This window comes from Rattus norvegicus, chromosome 4 (assembly GCF_036323735.1).
Source record: "Rattus norvegicus strain BN/NHsdMcwi chromosome 4, GRCr8, whole genome shotgun sequence".
NCBI classification, from domain to species: domain Eukaryota; kingdom Metazoa; phylum Chordata; class Mammalia; order Rodentia; family Muridae; genus Rattus; species Rattus norvegicus.
In genome coordinates this window covers 83722833-83739179 of record NC_086022.1, presented here as the reverse complement: position 1 = coordinate 83739179, position 16347 = coordinate 83722833, and the positions used below count along the sequence as shown (strand labels likewise).

General features: G+C 45.0%; 1 protein-coding gene across 5 annotated transcripts in view; it reads right to left on the bottom strand.

The window, feature by feature from the left end:
- Creb5 (cAMP responsive element binding protein 5) overlaps window positions 1-15593 on the bottom strand; it is a 401200-nt gene extending 385607 nt beyond the window's left edge. For 2 of the 5 annotated variants that reach the window (XM_039108134.2, XM_017592796.3), the window contains exon 1: window positions 15313-15557. In XM_039108134.2, coding sequence (XP_038964062.1) covers window positions 15313-15388 — 76 coding nt within the window. In that variant the 5' untranslated portion in view covers window positions 15389-15557. Of the gene's footprint in view, window positions 1-11751; window positions 14840-14896; window positions 14956-15312 lie in introns of those variants that run through there. The other 3 variants (XM_039108135.2, NM_001134621.1, XM_039108137.2) reach the window with 3 other exon arrangements.
- Between the last annotated feature and the right edge of the window lie 754 nt (window positions 15594-16347).

Genomic DNA, 16347 nt, shown 5'->3' with positions numbered 1-16347 from the left:
GCTCAGGACCCAGACACAACTGTCCCCAGGCCCCACTTGTCCATTTACTGGTTTTCTTACATAGGGGAAGCTCCTCGACTGAAGACTCTCACTTTCCCCACCTGTGACAGAGTCGCTCTGGCTCTTCAGTAGGCTTGTTGTGGAGGTACAGTAGACAGAAAAGGAAAGTTTGTTCAACAAAGGCTTAGCAAGTAATCCTCTCCTTAACTCTCAGTTTATAAGAGGAACTGATGAGAGAGAGGGGAGAGAGAGAGAGAGAGAGAGAGAGAGAGAGAGAGAGAGAACAGAAGGAGAAGGACACTGCAGGGGTAAAGTCTAGACAACTTCGAGATGACATAGTCATGTCTGCCAAAGGAAGAGGCCAGCATCATTGGTGTTCAAGAAGCCGGGGGCGCTGAGGACAATGGCAGCCGTCGCTGTAAGGGATGCTGGAAGGGATGTGAACTGACAAGAGACTGACTCTGTGAGGAACTGAGGAGCACCAGCCATGTCCTAAGCAGGAAGTGTCAGGGTACTGTGTGTGGACTGGACCCATATGCCACAAACAGTGAGATTGTTGGGAGTCAGCTCTTCCTGATGCTGAGGTCTATAATGACTTCACAAACCTTTCTCCTTCCCCCGTCTTGCTATGTCCATGCCATATACATAAGGGGTGCTAAAACAGAAGCACCACAATTGGGACACAGGCCAACTGAATTTAACATTCTGCATTTTCCTCCGTGATACATTGCCTGTCTTTAACAAGTTCATTGAGATATCACCCATAAATCATGAAATTCACGAATTTAAAGTGCATTCTCCGAGGACCTTAAAATCTACAAATGTGTGTAAGCATCCCAATTACCCATGAACACTTTCATTAAGCCCCAAAGAAAGAGTGCATGCCTTATCTGTCTCCTACACTCTTCTAGATAGACCCACCTTAGCCTCAGGCAACCCAGAGTCTACCTCCTGGAACAATGGAGTTGTGCATTTTGAGTGTTTCACCTTTTTATGTTTTTAGTTCTGGGGATCAAACTTAGGGCCTCGAATATACTAATATAAAATCAAAGGATATAATATTTATCCTTTGTCGTGATGTGATTTCAAAATGCAGACTTTCATCTTCCTCTATAGAAAATAGAGGTAGTGCATGCACACTATAAATTGTCCATCAACAACTAGAAAATCTGAATTTTTTCCTTCTCCTCCTGGGATATCTATGTCCAGTCTGGTGGATATTTATGTGTGTTTGTGACAACTGGTGGCTTTTGTCCTTGTCATTTATTATTAGCATAGAAAAATGATAAACATCAAGTTTTTCAATTTGACAAACTGTGGTGGGATTTAACTCCTTCACAAGGTTAAAAACTTGGTGTTGCCTTTCGTCACAGAAATTCTGAAGACAAATTCAAGGACAAAATAAAGGCAGTAACACTTGTGAAACTGTGGACTCTGATCTCTTGACCACTTGTTCCAAGATCTTCTGGAGGACAGCAGGAGCTTATTTTTAGTCTATGCAAAGAACTGTTTACAATCAACATCATTCCCAACACCTCAGGATGGGCTCTGCTTCCTCAGGGGCGCGTCTGCTGTGATGTCAAGTATGTGTGGAGCACACAGGCAAAGAGGAAGGATAAAGACAGGGAAATGCCAGGAGGAGGGGAGGAACTGAAGTAATGTACGCATGCGTGCTGTCTAGGGCTCCGAGTCCCATAGAAGCACTGTGCACTCGGGCTTCTTTATCCACGAATGGAAGGGAAATACCACTCTGCAGCTTCCACCGTGCAGTCATATGTCGCCCTGATGAATATATTTCACACTGAATCACATTAAAATCCTAAAATGGAGCAGCAAGATGACTCAGCAGGTAAAAACTGTCCCCACGCCTCAAAGACCTGTTAGAGCCCTCTGACCAGAGGCGGAAGAAGAGAGCCGACCTCTGCATTCATCTTGTGGCCTCCACTCTTGCTCTGTGGCATGTTACTATTACACCTATGTGCAAGCAAGCACACACACACACAAAGTAAATAAATAAGTACTTTCTGAAATTTTATTAGTGACTGCCTAGGCATGGGTTCTGGGGTAAAGAGACAGTTGACCTCACAGAGAAGAATGCTGACACTGATACTTGTAACGACTGTTAAATAGTCATTCTTGATTATGCATGTTAGCATATGTCCATTAACTCATTATGCTTTTAGCTTCACAACCATCCCTGATACATATGAGAGACTGGCCTCTACCAGGACTCCCTTAAAACACCCAAATCCTTAGACTCTCATGTTCTTTATAAAAAATGGCACAGCATGTATATACAGCCTATGGATTTCCTCATATTCTTTGACATGTCTCTGGACTACTTATAATTCTTAAAGCAAAGTAAATGCTAGGTAAGCCGTCCTTACACGCCTGTGCCCCTCAGTTGTATGTCAAAGTAGACAATGGAGAAAAAGCTCAGGGTTTGGCTTAGGGTCCTGGATTAGGTGGTTCCTGTGCTTTAGGGCCTGAGGTGGGGTACTACATCATAGTGTGATGCACGGAGTACAGCAGAACTTTTTGTACGGTGGTGACTCCGGTGACCTCCCAGTGACCTCACTTCCTTCTACTAGGCCTCATTTCTTAAAAATTCCATTATCCCCTAATACTATCACAGGCTGGAACCAGGCTTTTAATCCATGGCCTCGGGTCACATTCGAGATCCAAATCATGAAAGGGGGTGTTTATTTTAAGGATTAAAAGCAAGGGAAAAATATCCATATGTTTGGTAATAATGCATATATTTTCAAATATGTCTGATCCTCCCAGGGTTGACTAAATGTGAAGATAGAGAACCTATTGTACACAGAGCAGATGCACAAACACACAAGGACAAGCCACATGAAGTCTCTCATATTTATTTGATCGAGGCAATTCTAAGTTGATGTATTCCTGTGACCGTCACGAGATTCTGAAGTGTCACCAAGCCAGAGATTTTAATTTGAGAGCCTGGACTTCCTGGAGTCACAAAGTTTCTTCTGAGTGGGCACCAGTGAGCCATGGTTCTGAAACTGGCTGCAAGCTCTGGTTGAGTATTTAAAGGTCAATAATTGCCAGTGTCCCTTCTGGTGTTCCTACTGTCTTCTGAGGTCCGAAACAGGACTCATCCCACATGCACAGAGTGCTATGGTATCCTACACAAGCCCGTGCCCTCTCCTCATCCTGGCAAACAGCTCCAGGCTCTCCCATCATTCCATGAAGGTTCTGCTTTCAGAACTTTCAACTCCCACGCTGTCCCTGAAGAATCTTCTTCCAGGCCAGTGTCCCTGTGAGGAATGGGGCTCTGGTCCCTTTCATAACCCTCAAAGACATCTCACCTGACTTTGCTCATTAATCCTCTTGCTAAGAACAGCAATCACGTAAACACAACAGAAATGACCAAATCAGGTGAAAGATTGTTTCCCAAATTAAATAACTGAGCTCTCAATATACAGGGCATGCCCTGATCCAAGCCGGTGTCCAAAATGGAGGCATTTGGTGTCGTGTCTTTGTTGCTGAGATTTTCCTACATTTCCAAATTGCATTTCCCTCTCCCTCTCCCTCTCCCTCTCCCTCTCCTTCTCCCTCCCCCCCTCACACACACACACACACACACACACACACACACACACACACACACTACCACTCGTCACTCGTCACCTCTCTGCATTGGTCTAAAGTGGCAAAACTCCTCCTCAGATCCTTTACCCTCCTGTTAAAACATCAAATCAACTCCACATAGCAGGGACCAAATATTCCGTGCATTGTGTCCTCTCTGAAGGACAGGTACAAACAAACTTTGGACACTATTTTATACAACTGAGGTAAAACGTACATAACACAAATCTTAACCATTTTAACTGCATGGTTCCACGGTATTACTAATATCAAAAATCTCTTCTGTATAAAGTATAGATTAAATAATTAAAACTCATCAGAAGAATATGACTTCCCAAATCCACTCTTACAGCATTCATTGTAAAGATATGAGAACTTTTGAGGGTGTGTGTGTGTGTGTGTGTGTGTGTGTGTGTGTGTATGTGTGTGTGCTCCTTTCCTGGAAAAAATAAAAATGAAGCCAGTGTTTAAGCGTTAAGCTGTCTGCCTTAAAAATGTCCCTTCCAAAGGGCATGTCAGGTTATAGGTTTTGTTTGTTTGTTTGTTTTGTTAATGGTGTTTATAAGTGCGCCTAAAACACATGAAAGAAAAAACCAAAACAAAAAAGCAAAAAACAAAAACAAAACAAAACAAAACAAAACAACAACAAAAAAAAAATCCAATCTGCTTATCTTCCAGCACTGCCTCCACCCAGGCAGCAGACATTGCTGTTTGGGTTTTTAATGTTTTGAATGGCTTGGGGATTAGCATGGGTATTTAGCAAAAAGTACAACTTCAAATTATACGCTGCTTCTTGGTGCCAAAATTCCGTGCACCATCCTCTATGACGTCCACAGAGCACAGGGCTAAGAACAGCGGTTGTTATTCATCCAGCTTTGCAAATGAGAAGATGAAACGGTAAGCAGTGTGTGCCTAGACACGCCGCCTTTAAGACGGAGGATGCTTTCAATGTGTTCTCAATTCCGTTAATTTAGCACTATCTTTTAATTAACAGTATGTACCTAAGCCAACATTACAAATAGAATTGCCCTAGAAAGAGGCAATTCAGGACATCCTAACAGAAGATGATACCTCTCGTGATGGTGTAGGCTTCCCCAGTTCCCAGGGAAGAAAGATGTTGAAGCAGGAGAATCTTGAGTTCAAGGAAGTTTAAGGTCAGCCTGGGCTACGTAGTGAGACCGTGCCCCAAACAAAGCAGAAACAAAACAATGATGCGTGTGTGCAAGTATGTGCCCTAATAGCCTGTTAGCCCTCAATACCCAAGGGTTTTATTTATACATATATGTTATATAATTATAAACACACACATACACGTGCACACAGACACATGAGAGAGGCAGAAGGGAGAGAGAGGTCAATGTTGTTTTTATCTTTAACACAATGCTTAGCAAGAGATACAGAATAACTGCTCCCTGGCATTGATCACAAATCCCACTGTTAATTATGTCGTATGTCTCATTGATGATACAGACATAGAAAAACTGCAACGGCCACACCCTACCCACTGCCATTATTAAGAGGAAACAAAACCCAAATCGCAAAAGCAAGGGCTCCAGACTGAGAGTGAAGACGGTGCCTGAATGTGGCAAGCCGAAGTGTTTTACTAAGTATCATTAGGGAACCAGACTGAGTCTACCCTACTCCATGAACAATAGCTACAGTCCTTTATCTTTACTCCTCAAAAGAGGCAGGCAATCTGCAGCATTAATCTCAATGGCTATCCACACATGCACCCTTCTCACAGTCAGTCACAAAGTAGCCCAAGAGAAGGTCCCCCTGGAGACTAACAAAAACACAGGACTGCAACACTTGTCTCCATGCAACTTTTAGAATAGAACCCATGTTACTATACATGTATGCATTGTTAATCAATCCAGGTACATATAGCCTGAAGCTAGGGAGTACGAAAGCATAGAAACCATCAAAGTGCAAAGGAAGTGTGGGAGACGTCACAGTGTTATTGTAAAGACAAAACCAGGGCAATGGCCAAAACCAACAGGAAGATGCGTACCTCAGACCATCCAGAGTAAGGCTTAGATCCAGGTGACATGGCACTCACAAATCTAAGGTATTGTCTTGTCCTGTTCACCCTTTTAAACAATGACTCCAAACTGCTCACCTTGTCAACTTTTCAAATGCTCTGCCAATAAAATGGGGTTCAAGCTATGAATCCTTCCAACGGCTTCAAGACATGTTGCAGAAGCAGGTGATTCAATAGTCATGAATTTAGAAAGATAGCTCTCTAGGAGGTGAGGAGAGAGGGTCATGGAAGTCGGAAATGCAGAGGTTTCCAGCAGCATCAAGTTACAAGGGATGAATGGTGAGCTTTCTCTCTTCCCCACAAGCAATGCTGCTGTGGACTCTAAGACAGATGTGTGAAGAACTTGGCGATTCTGCTTTTCAGTTTTTACATCCTATAGTGGATGCATGTACTGAAATAGTATAAAAATGTACAGGTAGAACACACACACATACATACACACACACACACACACACACACACACACACACACACAAATGTTCTAGTGCTCATTGAGAAATAGAGTCTTAAAATATTTTCAAGGGTGACAAATAGGGCGAATGTTTTCAGTCCACGATGATAATTAACATCATGTTCTGAGTGACTTTGGTCTAGGCTTGACACACAGCTTGTTTAAGGAGGGAAGAAAACTCTAAGGGTTCCAGATGTTTCTAGTGAAGTAAGATTTTCCTTCCCAAAACAGCTACAGGCAAGCAGTACTAGGGGCAGGAAAGTAAGCCAGTAAAACAAGTAAACTGTGGGGATCTTGACCTTTTCCCAGTGGAGGTTTTCCATGAGGTAACATGTAAATCAAATCTTAAAGCTAAGGCATCCAGGAAATATATTGTTCTAGTCGGCCACATTAGGGGCAATCTCTATGTTAGCCATCCTGTGAAGTTTCCCTTTCATTCACAGTGTTTCGTTTTAATGTCTCGCATCATCTGTTTACTGATTTACTTTGTGTGTTCTTGGGCGTGCACATGACAGGGAGCAGAAGGCAACCTGCAAGTTTGGCTCTTCCCTCCTCTGAGAAGCTCTGTGGGGATCAACTCAGGTGGTCAGGACAAGCACCCGGACTGACCAAGTCACCACCACCTCCCCGGTTATGTTTTCTTAAATGCGTTTAGTAAAGTTTGGAGTATCTAGGCCCACTGCTTGCTGCCCCCAACTCAGAATGAACAACTCCATCACAACCTCTTTTCTTAAGCAGAATCATGGAATCTTAAAGAGGAGGCCTTAGAAACAAGTCAGCATTGAGGTTCTCAAGTTTTGCTGCACATTAGAAACTCTAGAGAGCCTTTATAAGCACACCGAGGCCCAGCCCCACTCCAAGCCAATCAAGTCAGAATACTCTAGAGGAAGCCTGTGGATATGTCTTCTAAGTGCCACAGGTGGTCCCCTTGGTCTGCCATGATTAAGAGACACGTATAGACTTTGCACTGTCTAGCATGGTAGTCATGGCTGTTTAGTACTGGACATGTGGCTATCCAAAATCATGATGGCAATATACATCCTAGATTTCAAAGGCCTAGTCCCCAAAAAGTAAAACAATGCCATCACACAGATCTTTTTTTTTTTCGGAGCTGGGGACCGAACCCAGGGCCTTGTGCTTGCTAGGCAAGCGCTCTACCACTGAGCCAAATCCCCAACCCCTACATGGATGTTTTATATTGGTTAAATGTCGAAACTTGAAATGATAACATTTGGGATATGTTTAGGATAATAATTGGGCCAAACAGTTATTAAAATGAAGTCCTGTTTCTTTTTAATATGGCTTCTCCACACTTCAAATTACATTAGTTGCCTCTTCCCTTGGAAGGTGTTAGTTTAGCTGATGGTCTTTTAGCATAAATAAGGAAACCAGCCAGATAAGATACCACAAACCTGAATCTCAGCACTCGGGAAATCGAGGCAGAAAGATCTGGACTTGAAGGCTAACCTGAGCTTCTCAGTGAGCCCCTGTCTCAGAATAGAGGGCTGTACTGAGGTGAAGCAGTTCAGAAAGTTGGGTGCAACATGGGGGACTTTCCAGCCGCAGGCTTTGCCCGTTGCCATAGAGGCCGTGTCACTCTGGAACAACAGAGAGATTGGCCTTCACTGCCAATCAGTTTGTCTCTAATTTGTCTCACTAATTGTGTCTTCAACGTCTGGGTACAAAAATGGAGTTATCTATAGGAAAGAGCCCCCTCTGTTGTGCGTGCTTTGTGATATGATATTATGGGGCCACTCCTGAGAGTGAAGTAGTCAGCAGGGATGAATATTAAAAAAAAAAAAAAAGGAAAAAGGAAGTCTAGGGAAACATTAACACCAAGTAAATGCAAAGAATGGAGAAAGAGAACCTTTGCCACACTTCAGCAGAGAAATGACCCTGGACCTGGGGGTACAGCTCAGTGGTAAAATGTGCATGCCTGCCACTCATGGGGCCCTGGAAGGAAGGAACGATCACACCAGGTTAGACCAACCAGCGTGCTAACACTGGAGGTTGTCAGCATCCTGAGAGACGCTTTTGCCTCAACTCCGAACACTGATGTTTTCTACTCTGAGGAGCCACAGTGTTGTCCTTGAAGCAAGGCAAATCGTGTTCCCCCAGCTTTCATCAAGTCACACCTCAGTACTCTGGTGGCAGTGGACTTTATCCCCAGTGCCTTCAACCCTCTGCGATGCAAAAGTTGAAACCTGGGTTTTAGAAGCCAGGTTTGCTCCAAGAGAAAAAATTGAGTTTTGATAAAGTGGGCACAGTCCTACCAAATAGGCCAAATGTAAACTAAATGTCTTTCCTTTTAATGGTCAGCTAATTTAAATAAAAACAAAGCTTTTTGTTGTTGTTATTGTTCTCTGTTCCCCCTTTGGGAAGCTGGCCGAGAGGGTTGCATAAAATTAGCCAAAATGTGTTGCATTTGAGAAATCATGCCTGCAACATAGGGGCTCCTTGGTGTAATAAAGGAACAAGAGAGGCCTGGGTTCTGATGTAAAATGCAAAGGGCTGGAAAGGAAAGACATGGGTCGAGCCAAATGATACACACAGTACAAGCATTCAAGGTTTCTGTTTAGATGCTCTTGTTCCCCCATCCAGTGGCAACAGAGTCTAAATCAGAAAGAAAATACCCAGTGCTCTGGAGCCCCCTGTGCTACTAAATTACTCCTGCTAGTTATAAGTCGTCAAGCTTTGCCAGTGAAACCCTAAGAGCATGCTTCCAGACAACTCACTTTGCACAGAATAGTATTTACTCCAAACTCACTCCCACACTGACTCGGAAAACGTAACAGATTGCAGATGGGTGCCAAGCCAAAGTAGATGAGCGAGGGTGGGCAGAGCACTCCCTCTGTTCGACAGAATGATGGTGAATATAAACGTTCAGCCTTTTCTCTCTTCTCGGACCCTCTGCTTAAAGATGACATGGATAAGGAAAGAAAGTCACTGCCTTATGCTGGGACAGCCTTCTCAACCATTTTAATCCTGCCCAGTTTGTAATCTCAAATGGAACTTCAGCACTATGGGTTTTGTAAGGCTTAATATAAGCATGAAGAAGACTTTAAGGCAAAAAAAAAATCAATTAAATAGAATGTAGGAAAATCAGCATTTCATATAGAGATTTCATTTATTTCATATATATGCAAATACAGACTAGAAACTACAATTTGTTTGCTCAAGGCAGTCAAGTTAATTTTTAAAAACTTGTCTTTGAAAGGCTGACTGTGAAAGGGCTTGAAAAGAGAGAAGCTTCTGAAACCTTGGCCTCTGCTGAGTGGATCCATGACAGGGGCGTTTAGGCAGCGTGCCTGACAGAAAGAGAGTCTGAGCTGAAGCAGAAGGCCAGGCAGTCAGGCCTGGTTCCCACTCTGTGGCCCAGGCCTTGGATAAGCTAAGGGATGTAACCAGGCCTTGGGATCTTCTCCTCTCACTGGAGAGGTTGACCAAGAGGCTCTCCCTCCCTAGCTCCAGCATCTATATGCAGTTATCGGTTTCTACCCACCGTCCAAGTCTCTAGGCTGGTAAAAAGAAGGATCAGGTGAAGTCAAATGCCAGCGTGGTAATGGGGCATTCCTGTTCATTTGGAGACAGGGATGAGAAATGTGAACCTTCAGGGAATAGAAGAAATCAACTGAAGTATTCAATTCCAGATCAATGTTTTTATTCCTGACTTCTTTTTTTCAGATAAAATGGGGGAAGACCATGGAGTGAACCTATAGGAAAAGTCACTTGGCATCCCATGTCACATTGCAGGCGTTCAGAAAATTTCCCTGAACTTGGAGTTCTCTGAGAGCCCCAGGGTCTTCTTTTCACAAACTTTCCCGGTGTTTTCAGAAGAGTGTTGTCACTTCTGAAAACACCTCAGAGCCTTCCCTCTTCCTAAAAATGTTCTTCTGCTGAATTCATCATTTGTGGTTCCCAAATACAGAAATAATGAATGTTTAAAAATGCATCAATCACTTGTTTCTCTTAATTACTAAATCTAATAATTAGTTAGTACAAACATCACATGGAGTCATTTTTAAAGTACCAGACTTCCTCCATAAATCACTATAAGAAAACAGCACACTTAGTTCACACATAGCAGCCGGAAGGCTCTCTTTGTCAAAGTTTATCTTCCAGACCTATTGAAGGCTGCTGCTCTCTGTACCTCCTTATCTCAATGGGATCATTTCCTTAAACAGAACTTGGAGAAATAGTCTTCAATTGAAATGCTCAGGCACTAATTTATAAAACCCTTGGTTGATTCCTATAACACAGCAACAGTCAAACTGGACAAGATAACGAATTGACTGAGGTCACTGTCCGGCTTCCTCCAAGAAAGCTGCCTCAAAAAAAAAAATTCTTTAATTGCCTTAGATCCAATTTGCAAGCAGCAAAAGCAGTATATAGATGGGAAACACCAGGCTTGATCACATTAATTTGTGACTAACAGCATTGCTTTGAAGAGGAAAAGAAAAGATGACTAAAATAATAACACCACTGAAATCCCATTTCCAGTCTAATGGTACAATCAGAAGAACACCAACTGCACAGACAAAGTTCATGTGAGGAGGGGGAAGGGACCATCAGACTCCAACAGGATAATTCCCAACTAAAGATGAACACGCCAGTGATCTATGATCTCTAAAAAGAAAGTCACAGGAGGAAGTCAGGAGACTGGAAATGTGACATTGGTACAAACTGCAGTGGAAAAACTTGTTTTTGAACATGCAGGCGGGAGAAACCAGCAAATAGTTCCAATAAGAATATTCTACAAATGAAAAGCTATGCAGGGGAAGTGTCTAACTGACCACCATTTACTTCACCACCAATTCAAAGGTGGAAACATCAAAGCAAAATAGAAGTAAAGGCACGGCTTCCTTTTTTTTTTTTTTTTTTTTTTTTTAGGAGTAGGAACAATCTAGAATGCTGACTGCTTCTGATTGACAGGTAATCTGTGGGTATCTGCTCTTTACATTTTAAGAAAATCTGACTTGCAGATATTATCAGATGAGTAAATGTATTTACTCTGAGTAAAGTTGAAAATTTAAATTTATACAAGGATAAGGAGTTAAAATATCAAATTCATATAAAAGTGGTATAAACAACAGAAAATGAGAAAATGGGTGAAAAGGCAGGGAGTTGTGATCTTAGAGTTTTAAAACTCAAGTAAAACTGCTATTTATCCAATAGCATCCTTCTTTAGAGGAGTCTGGATCTAAGTTTGAGTGTGGACATGATTTTTGTTATGTTTCGCCTTTAATCTTTATGTTTTTTATAAAAGAATGCCTTCTTGCTAAAACTCAAGGACTCATTAAAGTGACTCATGAAAGCTTTCTGAAGAGATTTTTACCTGACACCTTGCTCTCCATTCCTCATAGTTTCCCCACAGCAGTTCACCGCTTTGTGAACTTATTCTATTTCACAAATAAATATCTCTCTCTCTTTCTCTCTCTCTTTTTCACACACACAAACACACACACATACACACCTACACAAAATCCTACTGATCCCAGCAAAGTATCAAAAACAAAAACAAAAAAACCCATACAAATAAACATAAGATAAAAACCCATTTCCAAGTCCTGTCTGTGACAGTATGAGACTGACCTGGACTGATGTGAGGGCTGTCTCTGCTTCACAAACATGAGCATGCTCTTACCATAGCTGGGAGTGTAAAACCGCACCGTGTTGCCTCCTGCCGTCTCCAGATCAGAAATTGCCCTCCTCTCTTGTAACTTCTTTTAACCAGCAAGATCAGAAAGGAAACACGTCTTTGAGTACTTGGCTCAGTCTTTCAGGCCAGAAGACTGTGGACCAGCTCTGAGCTAAAGAGAGAGGAGGCCTGGCACCTAGCAGTCACTCTGCAACTCAGACCTACCTCATAGACTCTGGTACCTTCTCCCCTCCCTCTGCAACTCAGACCTATCTCATAGACTCTGGTACCTTCTCCCCTCCCTCTGCAACTCAGACCTATCTCATAGACTCTGGTACCTTTTCCCCTCCCTCCTTCTTTAAGTTACTGTTAGTAATGAGACTAATTTTTCCAGTAGCCTTCAACTCCCTAGATTTAACTGACACGGAAAATGTGACTAAAAACTTGTAGAACCGTCTAGCCTCCAATCCTACACAGAATGAACTTTGTTGTGCTGAAGAACAACCTCCCTCGCAAGCAGCTACATGCTCAGCTTCTGCCCATGTGCTCTGCAGCACAGGACACCAAATAACAGTGCGCCATCTAGTTAGCAAAGCGCAGTCTCCAAGCCTGAAGGGGGGACACCTTCCAGCCCTGGGAGCTAAGCTTGTCAGGGTCCAGTCACTCTAAAGCTCCAATTGTTTGTTTAAATAAAAAAAATATCGCTACTGGGATAATCCACATCTCCTGGATATGGGAAAATCTAGGTTATAATGGCACTACAAACTTTTACATCTAACTTTGATTTACAAGATAAAAGCAAGTTTTAAATTAAAAGGGCTTTCTGTTAATAGAGCTTATTATTGTGAAGACAGGAATGATTGTCTTCGAAAGTTGTCCCTGGGTGCACGCCTATTATCTTTGCTTTTCCCCTTCCACTAATGAGCATTTATCTAAAGAGCCTGTTAATCCTCTGATGTGTGCTTCTGGTCAGAGGTAACAGTTTGAATAAAACCACTAATCACTGATCACTAAATCACTGATCATTAATCACACTCTCCAGGGCCTGGTGACCTGGCCATTTTCCCTTTAGGTTTCTGCATCACAAACAAGAATTTTAACATTTTCAATGCCTGTGCTTCGCATAGGGGGACTATACCATTTCATCGCTAGATGCCAGTAAATAATACTGCCACAAACTTGAGGAAGGGGTGTCAAGCAATCTCCAGTCACAAGCTCCACAAAGCCTGCTCTAGGGCCAGAGTATGTTGGAGAAAGTAGATCTAATTATAACCAAACACGTGTTCTTCAAGAATGCTGCCTATTTAGAATATAAAATTTCCTTTACTTAGCCTCCTCCGTGCCCAAATCAAAGAGCCTTCAAACACCTTATTCTCCAGTCAAAAGCTTCTGCCTGTGTTTGTTTTCACTTGATTTCAGCTATCATTATTCACTCACCCCAAAAGTTTTCACACTTTGTCCCCTAATCAAGTCGCATATAGTGGTGTTTTTGCTACTAGTGTTCTTTTAAAGAGCAAGTGGGGAAGAACTCAGTTCTGTAAATTGGGCGTTTAACTTCCTCTGCAAACATAGAAACGCAAGAATAAGAAACTACTGCGCGTAGCAGTAAGGTGTTATAAGGTACTTTCAGTTATCAGACGCGTCCCTGACTCTGGAAATTAAATGTCTAATATAGATCCTTTCCGCTAAACCTGACTTAGTCAAGTCCTTCATCCCTCTCCCAGGACTACGGAGTTCATCAACTCATCGGGCTCTGGGCTCTTAACTGTGGGCATATTGCTTTCCTAAGTCACGGCAGGCACACGCTATTAGCGTATAAGGCTTCTAAACCTTTCTAGGGGTTTTCTATCCAGACTGAGCATTCTCGCGTGGGAAAAGAGGGCCCGGATAGTCCCTTTCTTAAATAATAGGAAGGAGCGGATTGAGCGCTCATCAGGTACTGAGCTCGCTCAGGCACCAGAAGCTCTTCAGCTCACTCCTGGGACAGCATTCCCCCTAGGGGAAAACTGTAAACGGCGGGGGGCAGGCCAAGTGATAACGAGGTGGGCGGGAGAAGGATGGAGGAGGAGGGGTCGGGAAAGAGAGGGCAATAGCTGTGTCCAGGGAACCCGCAATTGCTCCGGGGAGGAGGGGAGCAGAGTTGCTTTGTCAGCATTCTGAGCCCCAGAACCCTTGAATATCTGAAGCCCTTAATCAAACACTTACTAGCCTGCAGAATGACGTAATGGACCTGTAGCCAGCCTTTATTCTTTGACACATGTCAGGAAGAGGGAAAAATAAAAAACCAAACAAGCTTTGCAGTCACTGACAACGATGTACAAGCAGCCCGCTCCAGTTCCCAGCTTTGAACCAGCATCAAGTGGGGACGGCACTCGTTCAGGGAAAGTTGGGGCTTTTTCTACTAGACACCCCTCTGGAAGTAAATCTCTAACTAATAAATAAATGAAAAACTAAAGCGGGCTATGGTCCCTCTAAAGTGGCGGAGTGGGGGCGGTGTCTGTCTCAACCCTTTAAGAACTTTGTGAAAAGTTTAAGCGGTTGATGGAGAAGCTGGCTCAAAGGCAGGCTCTGTCGCCCGGTACTGAGAACCGCCTGGGTGCAGTGCGGCTCGGGCCCCAGCTGTCATTTGGGGCGGCAGCCCGGAAGAAGTAAGAGTGCCAGCGCAAAGGGGACGGAGGCGGAAGGCGGCTCAGGAGTGAAGGCGAGGGCTCTGGAGCACTCTCAAGCTGGAGCGCCTGGAGCGAAAGTCAAGTCCCCTCCAAGGGCAGCTGTCCCTCCCGGGGCGCGCGCCCACCAGCTGCAGCCGGTAGCGGGTCTCGAGAGATGGCAGCGGCCGCTGGGCACCGGTGGGAGAGAGAGCCCCCTGCAAACTCGCCCGGCCGCCCCTAGGTGACCAGGCGTCTTGGCCGAAATGGTGGAAGTTTGCAAACTTTCTCCCGGGGTTCCGCTGCATCATTGAGAAACGGGATGTGAGGAGGCTCCTGGTTCCTGGTCTCTGTTGCTGCTGCTGCTACCACTGCCGCCTCCGCCGCCGCCGCCACCACCACCGCCGCTTGACCACACTTCTGGAGGGTTCCGCACCTTGCCATGGGCTCTGGAGGCAAACATACACCCCCGATTCATGACTGTTCCCCGTGTCAGGGAAACTCACGCGCGCTCCCAAACACGCACGCACACTGGGTCGGACACGGCGCTGGCTCCACTCAGCATCCCTCCAATCGCACGGCGCAGCAACCACCGAGACGCGCTCCGGGACGGACACGGCGTGGGGTCTCTGGGTGACTACAGGACACAGCACAACTCCACAGTCCACCAGCAATTGGGGCCGGGCTTCCCTCTGATCCGCCAAAGTGTTTATAAACACAAATCAAGAAAAAAAAATGCATCGCATCCTTTCTACTCCTTGCCCTGTGACCTGCCCATTGGACCAAGTAACCTCGCGGCTGCAGCGATGAACCAACCCCTGCAAACAAGGACGCTTCCGAGTCGGCTGGCGCGGCAAGTGCAGCGAAAGTGGCTAAATGCAAAAGCCCCAGAAGTAGCCGCGCCGTATTTTTAGGAACTTACCAAACAAGTGTGGAGAAGGCAAGAGCCGAGCCCGGGTGAAGGGACCACGTTGGACTGAGCAAAGATTACAATACATTCTATTTAGAGTGCATTACATCACCCCCCCGGTGACGTCACGTGGGATTCCTGAACTTCTAAATCATTGCGGTCCGTTGGGGAAGGAGGGAGAGAGGGGCGGGGCCCGCAGGCCGAGGGGGCGTGCCCGTCTCCGCCCCGCCCAGACCCCGCCCCTCGAGCGGACCCGGGTGCTTGCGGCAGCGGCGCCCGCGATCGCGCAAGCAACAGCTTGCACAGCCCAGCGCCGAGTAACACGGCTCCCCCGACATTAGTGGTGTGAGTCAGCTTGGAAACAATCCTGAAGGTTTCAAACAGAACCATGCAGGAGACAGGGGCACGAGCGCTCCTGCAAGGAGTGCCTGTAGGGTCAGAAAGAAGTAAGGTTTGGGGTGTGAGCAAGAGAGGTGGTTAGGACGTTGAAGGAGGTAAAGGGAGACCTTTGCACTTACAAATGCAGGACTCTGCCTACTTCCCTACATCAGCCCCCGAAGATACCCAGATCCGTTGCCTGCGACAGCCATGACCTCATTGCAGTGTTCTCTGCGTGCTGGCTTCTCAGCATTACGTCTACATTTCGCCGCCCCTCTCCTCATCACTCTCAAGGACATAACTTCTTGTGTACACTGAGTAGGACTACACACAGCACACAGCACACAGTCTTCCCTAGTCCCGCACCGTGCGTGTGCAGACCTGTGAAAGAATCTTTCTAAAGGGGAAAGGTGAATCTCAGCCAAGAGCCAAAGGATGAGCCGGATTTAGACTCCGCGTCAGCGCCGGAAGGGCCCTGGCCATTGCTTCTAGAGCCTCTGCTACTGGCCCAAGCTCACCGGCTGGGAAGCAGCCAGGGCTAGAATATGGGATATAGGGCCAGGTCTGCAGCGGGGAAAGAAGGACTGACCTTTTTCAGCATGGGCCAGACGCCACTGCTCTCACCTTCCTCACTCCTACCAAGGGCTAGGTTTTTGGGTTGGAAGCTCC